Source organism: Nicotiana tomentosiformis, chromosome 10 (assembly GCF_000390325.3).
Source record: "Nicotiana tomentosiformis chromosome 10, ASM39032v3, whole genome shotgun sequence".
Taxonomy (NCBI): Eukaryota; Viridiplantae; Streptophyta; class Magnoliopsida; order Solanales; family Solanaceae; genus Nicotiana; species Nicotiana tomentosiformis.
Window position 1 is genome coordinate 70,660,273 of NC_090821.1, and position 11,557 is coordinate 70,671,829.

Consider the following 11,557-nt stretch of genomic DNA (forward strand, 5'->3'; position numbering starts at 1 on the left):
ATTATGCAGAAGGATATTTATTTGGACCAAAATAAAGAGGCCAAAAAATCATTTATTATGAATCGAGGGAGTAATAATTAGTTTGGTGCGTTAGCAATTGACCTGACATAAAGAAATCTAGATGATGAATATGAATCTAGCCCTATCAGCTGAGCAATTTCATTCTAATCATGGTCTCAATTCCACATTAATGAAAGTCGTGATAGCATTCAGGTTAACACAATCTGAAGAAAATCTTTTTTAAAACATTAAGAGTGTCTTTCTGACGCCGAGTTTTGTAGCAACAGTAAAGTTATCATGGGTTCGAACCCTGAGACAACTATTAATGTTTGTATTAGGGTAGACTGTCTATATCATATATTCTTAGGGTGCGACTTTTTCTCGAACTCTGAATAATCGCAAGTTATTGATTATACTAATATATTGTCTCTCTCCGTCTTCTTGAGTCGAAGGTTTATCGAAAACGATCTTTCTACTCTCCGGGTAGGGGTAAGATGTGTGTACACACTATCCAAAAAAGAAAAAGAAAAGCATTTGATATGATGGTTACTAGTAGGAGATGAAACCAAACTAGTAGAACAAGATAAGCCTGGATCAAGAGCAGGGCAGTAGCTAAGCTGACAAAAACTTTAAATTCATCCAACCTTGAAAAAAGTGTCCTTCCTTTTCATCATCATCATCATCTGTCTTGTGCCCCCTTTGGTTTTAACCATAAGCTTGGACCACTCTCAAATTGTACCATACTCTCTATATGTGCAGACTGTTAGAAATCTACTCCGTAAACAAGAATGCTTGCACCTGCTAACCACCACAAATGCACTGCCACATCCTAACTAACAAAGCACCTTTTTTTTAGTTTTTAATCCGATGTCTAATGTCTGGTATTCGTATTGAGTTCTAACTAAATTCGGATTCACATTAGATTATGGGTAAACTGCTCCGTAATAAAGGCAGTTCCATATCCAGGACTTCTAATTAAAAATGAAGAAATACTTGTTACTTTACACTAAACCCTTATTGATATTTATAAAACACCCCTAACTATGCCCTCTTCCTCGTCCACTTCCAACTCTTCAAAACCTCCTTCTATTTTGTTTTGGTATTTAAAAATTTACTGACCCATTAATCCGAATTAACATTATTATATAAGTTAATTAAGAGAGAATAAGCGTTCTCTACCAATAAGTTATTTATTCTCAAGTTACTAGCCTGAGACTTTTTATAAGGGTGGAAAAATTCCAACCATTCTCCTCCGGCGGGTGGTAAACCTCCTCTATCACTTCACAGTCATACCAGTTGAAAAAAGGCTGCAAACAATAATAACAACCCAGTATAATTTTACTAGTGGGGTTTGGAGAGGGTAGTGTCCGATAGACCCTCGGCTCCCTCCTTCCAAGAACTCTCCACCTTGCTCTTGGGGTAACTCGAACTCACAACCTCTTAGTTGGAATTGAATGGTGCTAGTAAGTAGAGCAACCCACTCTTGTACGGCAAAGTAACCACAACAAAAAGATTGCCAAAACTTTTATTGTAACTTAGCCAAAAGTCGAGTTAACAGTTTTTTTTAGTCATTCATTTTTTTAGCAGAAAAAAGTGAAACGTACTTTTTGGAGCTTTATTGGTCAGGTTTGCCAACTAGAAAGAAAATTATAGTTGCTAGAGTTTAAAAAAATGAGCGGTTATAGTTATTTTAAGCGTCACTCAACTATCTAAAATTACCTATTAAAGTTATCTTTCTTTTGTTTGTAACAACAGAGTCACTTAAATATATCTATAGCACTCAGAAGGTCTCTCAACTAAATTTTCTAAACTTTTGATTGCCAGATACCTATTTTACTCTCTAAATTATCAACTTTTGTCTTCTTTTTATTTTATTTTTTAACTTTTTAATATTATGAATTTTTTCTAAATTTTAATTTATATTATGGACTTAAATTTTATTTATAAATTAAAAAAATAGTATTTAAGCATATATCATGTTGGAATGATAAAATATTGAGCATAGTAGAAAAAAGTTAATTAGAACAATTTTTGTAATAAGAATTTTGGAGAATGAAAGAAAATAAAAGTTTTAAAATATATATTCCATGCACATAATATAAAAAAAATAATTATTTAAAATAAAGGATTTTTATAATATATATTATATATTCTTGGAAACTATGCTCAATTATATTATTATTCCGATATTATATATGCTAGAAAACTAATTTTTCACTTTTAGTTTATACATAAAATTTATTTATTTTATAGGTAAGTCCATAATATAGATTAAAAAGAGAAAAAAATTATAATATTTAAAAAGTAAAAAAAAGTTGATCATTTAGAGGATAAAATAATTATTTGACAATCAAAAATTTGATAAATCTGATTGAGTGACCTTCTGAGTGTTATAGACATAATTAAGTGACTTTTCTGTTACAAACGAAAGAAAAATGACTTTACTAGATAATTTTGAATTGATGAGTAACTATTTAAGTAATGGACTCATCTGGTTCTACTACTCAAGGTGAAGGTACATTTAGCTTAGTATTATCTGTAGGGATGGAGTTATGATTTTAACTTTATTTATTATAAATTTTAGAACGACAATTTCAAGTGCTAATAAATAAATTTTAAATTTAATATATGTATATATTTAATAAATTTCTTAATTCAAATACACTATTAAAGCAAAAGCTATTGAGTTTGGCCAAATTCATAGTCAGGCTTCTAGCTCCACCCCAGATTGTTTCCTCCACCTCTATAATTATATTCGAAGAATATTCAACTACTATTGCAAAAGATGTGAAAATTTGTATATTTCCAATTACTCCTTAAAATTTAATCTTCCTTTATTTCTGAATTTCTAATACACATGTTATGCCTCAAGTTGTGCTTCACTCATTGAAAAATTGAAAACCACAACATTTGAATGAAGACTAATATGTAAACCGAAATGGAATTTTGTCTATATCGAACATGGGTCAAATATGTACATTCATTCATATATTAAAAGACAAAAGCAAAATGTGGGGAATTACATATCAAGAAAAAAACCAAAAGGTAAAAGGTTGATTACCGTTGACAATGTCATGCTTTTTCTAAAATCCATATTCCTTTTTTCAGGGGCAAAAGCTCATTAGTAAAATTACCATAAATAGTTCAACTAGAAAACTTCTCCAAATCCCATCATAATTCAAAGATGCCATAGAATGAGAATTCTGAATCACATTCCCATTTACCAACTTGGACTTTGCAAGATTAGCCCCTTTAACAAAATTGACCTCTTGCTCACATGGTTTTACCCCAAATGGAACATAACTTGTTGACATCAAACTAAAAGGGTAACAAAGATTTGGATTGTCCCATGCACCAAATCTCCTTCCCATTTTCCCATAAAATAATTCAGAGAATTGAAGTTCACCTGTCAAATTATTACCATATAAGTAAATGGCACTTACATTGGCCAGATTTGCAAGACTTTTTGGCACATACCCTTTAAGCTTATTATCATTAAAACCCAAAAATCTTAGCCTTTTTAGGTCTGCTATAGACTCTGGAATTCCACCTGTCAAATTCATATTGGACAGATCCAAAACTGTTAACTTTCTCAAGTTATGCCAATCAAGAATCTCCATATCTCCACCTATTGAATTTTTTGACAAGACTAACTCTTCCAAAGATGTCATTTCTTGAATTGACTTAGTCAATCCACCTGATAACTTGTTATTACTAAGGTCCAAAAGTGTCAAATTCTTCAATTTTGCTACCTCTTCTGGGATTTTGCCTTCTAATTTGTTGTTACTCAAATCAAGCTTCAAAAGTGAAACCAACCCTCCAAATAATGCAGAAGGCAAGAAACCAGATAGTGAATTTCTACTTAAATCACATATCAAAAGTTGACTGAACCCTCCAAAACTATCTAGGATTTTGCCACTAAGCTTATTTCCAGTAACAACTAGCCTTCTCAAGTTCACTAAATTCCCAAGATTTGTAGGCAATTCACCAGATAATCCATTTTCTACTAGTACTAAAGATCGGAGCTTTTTTAACCTTCCAAATGTTGTGGGAATTTGACCAATAAGACCAGGATTTGACCGAAATTCGAGTGACTCTAAACTATTAGCAAGAAATTCCCAGCTCTCTGTAGGGGTTGAAATTGGATGGTGGTGTTGCGAAACGAAACAATTGAAGAATGAGAGGGATTTGAGGTGCTTTAGTGTAAATAGATTGGGACTAAATTCCACATTTGGTGCACAACTTAGGGAATTATCATGTATAGGTCCAATGTTTAAGTCAGTAACATACCAAAAACCATCAAACAAGTCACAAGATACACCCTGCAGAGGAAATAAAAAACAAAAATCAGAAAAATATGAAGCTAAAGAATTTTTCTTTGAATTTAATCTCTCTGTCCAGCCCTGTGTTATCTTTTGGGTTTTCAAACATATTCTTTCTCTGTTGGTCTGACAAAATGCTAAAACAAAACAAGGCAAGAATGTACTCGTCATTATTGAAGTTGGTTCATCAAAAACAATTCATGGCCCTCATTCCAAGTACACTTATTCTGAAAACATTATGATTAAATGAACAACTTCTCAATTTCTTGAGTATTTATCATATGCTAATTTCAGAAAAGAATTTAATATTTACAATCAAAAGTCATTTCTAGTCATGTATACCACAAAATAATAAAGAACAAACTGCTTAGTTCCTTTCCCCTTTAGCAATATTAGGAGCTTCACATCAGATAAGATAGAACCTTATGAACAAAAATTCCATTTTTTTTTTTTGACTTTCCATATATAAAGAGTTCAATAACATGGCAGCTAAGACGCAAAAAGTAATTTTTGTTTTGCCTTTTTTCTCTTTCTTTTATTTACCCTTTTTTTGGGAACCTTAGAGTTGTACGTGTGTGACCTATAAGTTACGGATTCGAGCCGTAGAATCGGCCACTGATATATCAGTAGTCTGCCTACATCATATCCAATTGAAGTGTGACCCTTCCCCGAACCTTGCGTAAATGCTGGATTCTTCGTGCAATGCTCTTACCCCTTTTCCAAAAAGAATCCATAGGCAAAAAGTAACTAAAAAGAGACATCTTAATATATATTTTTAGCACATAAGAAAAGAAAAGTGAAGATGAGAAAAACCTGTATAGGAGTCCAACCACAAGGATCTGGATAGAGATCTGAACCATTCCACCATTTACCAACAAATCCTTGAATAGCAGAGTAAAGAGCATTTATCTCATTTTTCTCCATTGGAGCTACCATATTTTCACTATCACCATTGCAGCACACACCAAAATAAAGAAGCAACAACAAACCAAACACAAACAAACCCAAATTCTTGAAACTCCTCATCACTCTTTTGAAACCAAGAATACTTGAAAATGAGTTAAGTAACACAATCTTGAAAGTAAAAAAGTCAACTTTGTCAAGAACCTTTGTAGTCCATGCAAGAAAGTAGTTGAGTTGAGCCAATACCAAAACTTAATTAATATAACTGTGAAGTCATATTTTGAAAGTGTTGTACTTTTTAGGAGGGTGAAAATCTTAAGGAATTCAATCAAACAAGGAAATGGAGGGAACAAAGAAGTAAAGTAAGAAGGTGCTTGTTAAAAATGTTTATAGAAAGCTAAGGTAGAAAAAAAGAAGAGTAGAGTGGCAGAGAAAGACAGAAAAGAGCAGAGGACATAACACATAAGTCTAGGATGTCTTTGCAACTAAAAGCTATAGAGAGCACGGTTATCAATGTTTCACCATAAAGCAATTATGGTAATGTCAATAATAAGAACTGAACAGCTGTTGTGGTTTAAAAGCTTGAGAAACAGAGAAACCAGTTTGGTAAATTATTTCTGGTTTTGCGTATTAAAGGTTTTAAAAGGGCAAATTTGTCTTTATATATGCTTATTTATGTATTAAATACTATAGTATTGTTAATGTCATGATTTGCTACGTATATAAAAATAATATTGAATATGGTGTGTAACTAGTACAAGTATTAATGTATTAGTTATACATAGGTTAAAAAAAAACTATCAAACAAGGATTAATAGTATTAAAGCTAATACATATATTATTTTCCCTAATACATTCTACCAAACGACCCCTGATAACTATGAGAAGTTGCTTGGCCCGTGAATAAATTATGCCAGGATTATAAGGCAGAAATTGTAATGTACATGCTTATATAATTACTACTACTAGACTATTTAGTGCACATCTTTTTTTTTGTGGATGCTCTACATAGGGTAAATACAACTATGCAAAAGTTACAATTTTAGCCTTGTTTTTAAAGTAAATTTTAAATAAAAAGATTAAATCAGGTTATTTTGGTCGTTTGTGTATTATCCTCATAAAGCTAAATCACGTATTGAATGTCTCTTTTTAAATTTAGTACTCAATAACTTTTTAATTCCAACTTTTCAGGTAGCATATCTAAAACCACAAGATTCAAGAATGTTTTGTTACATTATACACATTTCTAATTTATGACCATAAAATTTAAAAATCTTTCTTACTTTCTTAAAATTAATGCTCAGTCAAAATAAAAACATTTAAATGAAAGAGAGGAAGTAAGATAATATCAAATTGAGTGTGGCATTAGCAAGTAGCAGTGAAGTGCATGTAATTGCATGCAAGATAAAGGTAGTTTTTGTCTTTTGGTGAATAGTTTATGCTGCTGGATATTTTTTACATATTGAAAAGACAAAGCATAATTGCATAAACCTTTGAAAATTCCATATACTTTGATTACTTTCTTTGGAACTTGATATTGAGTTGACATATCTACTCTTTAGTTAATCTACCAAATGTTTGAGGCTTATTATTATATTACATAATTTTCAAAACTTTTTAAATAATTTAAATTATTTTTAATGATATTATCTATAAAACTAAATTCATAGGCTTAATATTTTAAATTTTGTGTCAAACAAATCAAATCACATGAGATGAAAAATTATATATATGTCTGTATATGTGGATGTACATTAAAAATTGACCTAATGATTGCAAAGAAGTGCTTTAAAAATTCATTTTTCCTCATTAAATGAAAGCAGGGAAAGGATAAATAATGATCTTCAATTATGCAAGATAAATAGTTTCATTAATGACCCTACATTCATAAATTCATCTTATAATTAAGCATTATGTAGGGGTAGGACAGTCGTATGAACATAGGGTCCTTAATTTTGCTCACATGGCCCCAGCCCTATGTGCAGTCTGGTCCCCAATAATTTTCTTGTTTTCATTTTTCTTTCTTTTTTGTTTTTTCTTCTCTCTTACCTCTTTTATTAAAGTAATTAATACTGAAATTATAATAGAAAGCTAAAACTTCTATTTTGAACATGAGTTCTAGAAAGGATAATTATAGTGGTTAAAGGACAAATAGAAACCTTTCAATTTCTAATTTCCTCTTGTAATTTGAAGAATATTTTCTCCAACGAAAATATTTTCCATCAAAAGAGAAAAAAAAATTCTTTTTGTAATAGTGCAAATATTCCAAACTCATTCCAAATCACACATTTAAATTAATATTTTGCCGATAAACTTTTGTATTCAGTCAAATATCGAAGAAATAACTTCTCCTAAGAATAATCGGTCAAATTTAGAATAATATAAAGAAGTTTGGTATCAGAAAATCCAAACTCTTGCGAGATTTCAATCTTATAACTAATTATCAAAACACAACATGTATAGAAATTAATATTGAGTAAACAAGTTAATTAATTATGAGATACCCCTACAAACTTGCAATTTTTTTAAAATTATTATTATCGGTGAAGATGTCTTTTATAGATAAAGGGTGAAACAAGAGGGGATGATATATAAATGAAGGATAGGAACTTGTTGAGTTAGGACCACAATATATATTGTGAAGAAGGGACACCTATATAAAGAAGTAGCCCACTCTAATTTTTTGGTTGCCAGGCCTATTTAGTTGATATGTCATTTTCTCTATCTATCTCCTTTTCCAACTATTTTTGGCCTCACATAGTAGACAAGAATTTTGATGATTATTTCTAGGTTTCAAAATCCTTTATTTCTACAAAAGGTCCATAAAAAACTCAACTACCTCCCTAAGGTATGGAGATCTACGTCGTCTTTAAAAAAACTACTCATAGTATTGATTAAGAAGGTCAGTTCAGTGCATGAAACATCTCATGTTTACGCAAGATCAAGGGGAAATATCATATTCTAACGAGTGTGATATAGGCAGCATACACTGATGCAAGCATTAATGACTGTAGTAACATGTAGTATAGATTATAGCCAAAGAAAGAACAAAAGAAGGAACATATAAAGGCAAATACAAACCCCAATTGTTACATCTATTTCAACAATATTGCAGCTACTAAGTCAATAGACGAGGGTGTAGTTGAAGTTATAGGTTCGGTTATAATATAATAGTTTTGTTCTAAACCATATATTAATGCTAAGAAGTTTACTTGATATATAAAAGTTATTCGAAATCCACTAAACAAATAGAATTATGATTTATAACTTATAAATAAACTTAAAATCTTGAATCCTTCTGTAATGACATGGACTAGTAATGAAAAAAGTATACAAATAGTAACATGTAAAGATTATTGTTATGTAACTAGCCGAAAAAATTTGATTTGTTTCGTGGAAGAGGATTTATAAATTGCTCGTGAAAAGAGATGTCAAAGGAACTAGAATTATCTAGATAATATGTATATGAGTGCCATGAGAAGCACAAACACCACTCGGAATATTTGTTTGTTTTTATTTATTTATTAAAATATCTGAATTTGAATACATAATGTTTTTAAATACCAACATTCGACAATTAAAGACCATCTATTTTCTCAATATCTGGACGTGTACAAGCTAACTTTATCTAAAAGCTAATAAATAAATAAATATTATACATTATATTCATAAAAATATTAGGAAAAATCTTAGTTTATATAGCGTTGTTAAAGCTATTAATGGTTGTAAATAGCGCTGATACTGATAGTGGTGATAATTGGTTAAGATGGCTGGTGCCGATAGTGCTAGCTTTTCACTGTTAAGCCTCAAACAGTTACAAAGTTAAGTGAGAATATATAATAAATCTATATATCTATCTATATATATCTATTCATCTATTTATATCTATATTTATTATAAAAACACGAATATTAAAACGCTAAATATTGAACGGCGAAAATATTCCTGAAATATTGAGTGACTTTTATGTCCTTTTAATTTTAAAATATTTCTTCAAATAATAAATTCCATGTTGGATAAAATTGTAAATAATTAAGATGTTAGTATACAATATCTCGGACATTGAATTCTACTAAAAATGATGTTAGGATTTTAAAGCCAACCCGTTTGGACATAAGAATCTTTTTCCTTTTTTTAAAAAAAAATTCACTTTTTTCGAAATTAACGTTTGTTCATAAAATTTCCAATTTTCACTTGAAAAAGCATTTTGGAAATTTTCGAAAATTTGAAAAACTCCAAAAAGCTATTTTTCAAAATTTTCACTCAAATCACTCACAAAACTTCAAAAACAACCCAAAATTATATTCATGTCCAAACACGAGCCCGTTTGGACATTTTTTTTTCTTTTTTTTTTTTAAAAAAATCACTTTTTTTCGAAATCAGTGTTTGTTCATAAAATTTTCAATTTTCACTTGAAGATGCATTTTGAAAATTTTCGAAAATTTAAAAAACTCCAAAAATCTATTTTTCAAAATTTTTTCACTCACAAAATTTCAAAAACAACCCAAACTGAAATTTATGTCCAAACACAACTCTAAATTTCAAATACCATTTTCACTTGAAAACAAATTTCAACATTTTTTGGAATTTTACAATTCTTATGTCCATACGCCTACTAAATTTCAAATATCATTTTCACTTGAAAAAAATTTTCCCCATAGAATTTTACAATTCTTATGTCCAAATGCCCACTAAGATTCTGCCGCTCTTTACTAAAAATGATGGCAAGAAAATTACGGGTTAATGCTTTAAGTGTTTCTGATTCACCTTCCGAGACATAATTCTGGTGTTCATTGAAGGTATTATCATTACTATACTAACCTATGATTAAAATTTCGATTTTCTCCATTATTAATATATCTTAATTTAAAGAAATATGACTTTCATGTACCCAAATTATTAAATATTATGTAATTACATGGCGTGACCATGTAAGTATTGAATATACATGTTCTGTTATTAAGTGTTTGTTGCATTCTTCAAGTGATTTTACAACTTTTACCATCGTCTTTTTTACCCATTTAAAATGGAGTCCACACAAGACAAAATAACAATTTAATTATCTTCCTAATATTTTGGAGTTTTAATTCAACTAAAATTTTGGTTATTAAGTCTTTCCTTATTTGAACTAGATAAGAAATTTATATTCCATTACGATTTTAGCTCATATAAGAACTATGTAACATGGACAATCAAACACAATATAAATATGGAAAATTTGAATTATTCCTACTCCCTCATGGGCGAGATTTTATAGGTACGACTTACTCATAATCTTAACATTAGTATATTCGCAATCTCAAGGACGAAATCAAAGATAACATCTCCACTTAACTGTAATAATATTCCTACTGTCAACTTGGTAATTAAAAAAAAACTAATGTTTAACAATTATGATGCTATTTTATATTGGACAATCGGGTAATTTAATTATTTTTTAATATTTAGGACTTCAAAATCTTGTTATTTATTATTTTCTTATTTAAACTATGTTGGAAGTCCTAAAATTTAAGACTTTAAAATCAATCAAAATTTTACTATATAATTTTTTTTCTTATTTTAATTATATAACACAATTATAACTTCTTCATGTTACTTTTCCTAATATTTAGTGCCTTAAAATTAACTAAAATTTATTTATTAAATTCTTCATTATTTACAAGAGCTATAAATCCCACAAAGTTAGACAAAGAAACAAAATCTTGCCAATATTATACGAAGTACTCTTACAAAAGTGTATGTACTTGTTTAAATATAGTAATTATTATTATTATTATTATTATTATTATTATTATTATTATTATTATTATTATTATTATTATTTATAATTAATTGATAATTTATTTTGGAGCATACCCCAAAGATTTCTGCAATAAAATTTTATATATGGTACATAAATTTGTTTTCATAAGAAAAATATTGGCGAAAAGAGAATTAAAGATAGAGCAAAATCGATTATATCCAATTGGTTAAGTGCAAACGGGATGAAATAGTAGAGATAAAATGTATTCTAAATGAGTTGTCATTAATTTTATTTTTTTTAGTTCATTCTAAAGAATGGCAACTCCGTATATTTTTTATACATTATTTTTTCTAAAATAATAACTCAACATTAGTGGAGGCCATAGAGAAAATCATAATAAGGCATTCGAGAATTTATGTTATTATATAGTTATTTAGGAACTTACACTTTTTTTAAAAAAAATATTTTATAACTCAAATACATTATGTAGTATATACAAAAGAGAGATAGAAAGATAATTTTTCAAAATTATATACTCATGAATATATGGTACACGCGCAAAGCGCGTACCCTAAGACTATTACTATAT

The 11,557-nt window shown here is 29.3% G+C and overlaps 1 protein-coding gene across 1 annotated transcript; it reads right to left on the reverse strand.

Annotated features, from left to right (window-relative positions):
* Window positions 1–2,929: 2,929 nt before the first annotated feature.
* On the reverse strand, window positions 2,930–5,684 carry LOC104095853 (piriformospora indica-insensitive protein 2-like). The gene is made up of 2 exons (XM_009602074.4): window positions 5,136–5,684; window positions 2,930–4,322 (listed from the first exon to the last, which is right to left on the reverse strand). Exons 1-2 carry the CDS (start codon window positions 5,346–5,348, stop codon window positions 3,105–3,107), a joined length of 1,431 nt encoding a protein of 476 aa, XP_009600369.1. The 5' UTR covers window positions 5,349–5,684; the 3' UTR covers window positions 2,930–3,104.
* Between the last annotated feature and the right edge of the window lie 5,873 nt (window positions 5,685–11,557).

Coding starts and splice junctions, on each gene's coding strand:
- LOC104095853 (XM_009602074.4), bottom strand. CDS start 5,348: ATGAGGAGTTTCAAGAATTTGGGTTTGTTTGTGTTTGGTTTGTTGTTG. Junction 4,323..5,135: donor GTGGTTGGACTCCTATACAG/GTTTTTCTCATC, acceptor TTTCCTCTGCAG/GGTGTATCTTGTGACTTGTT.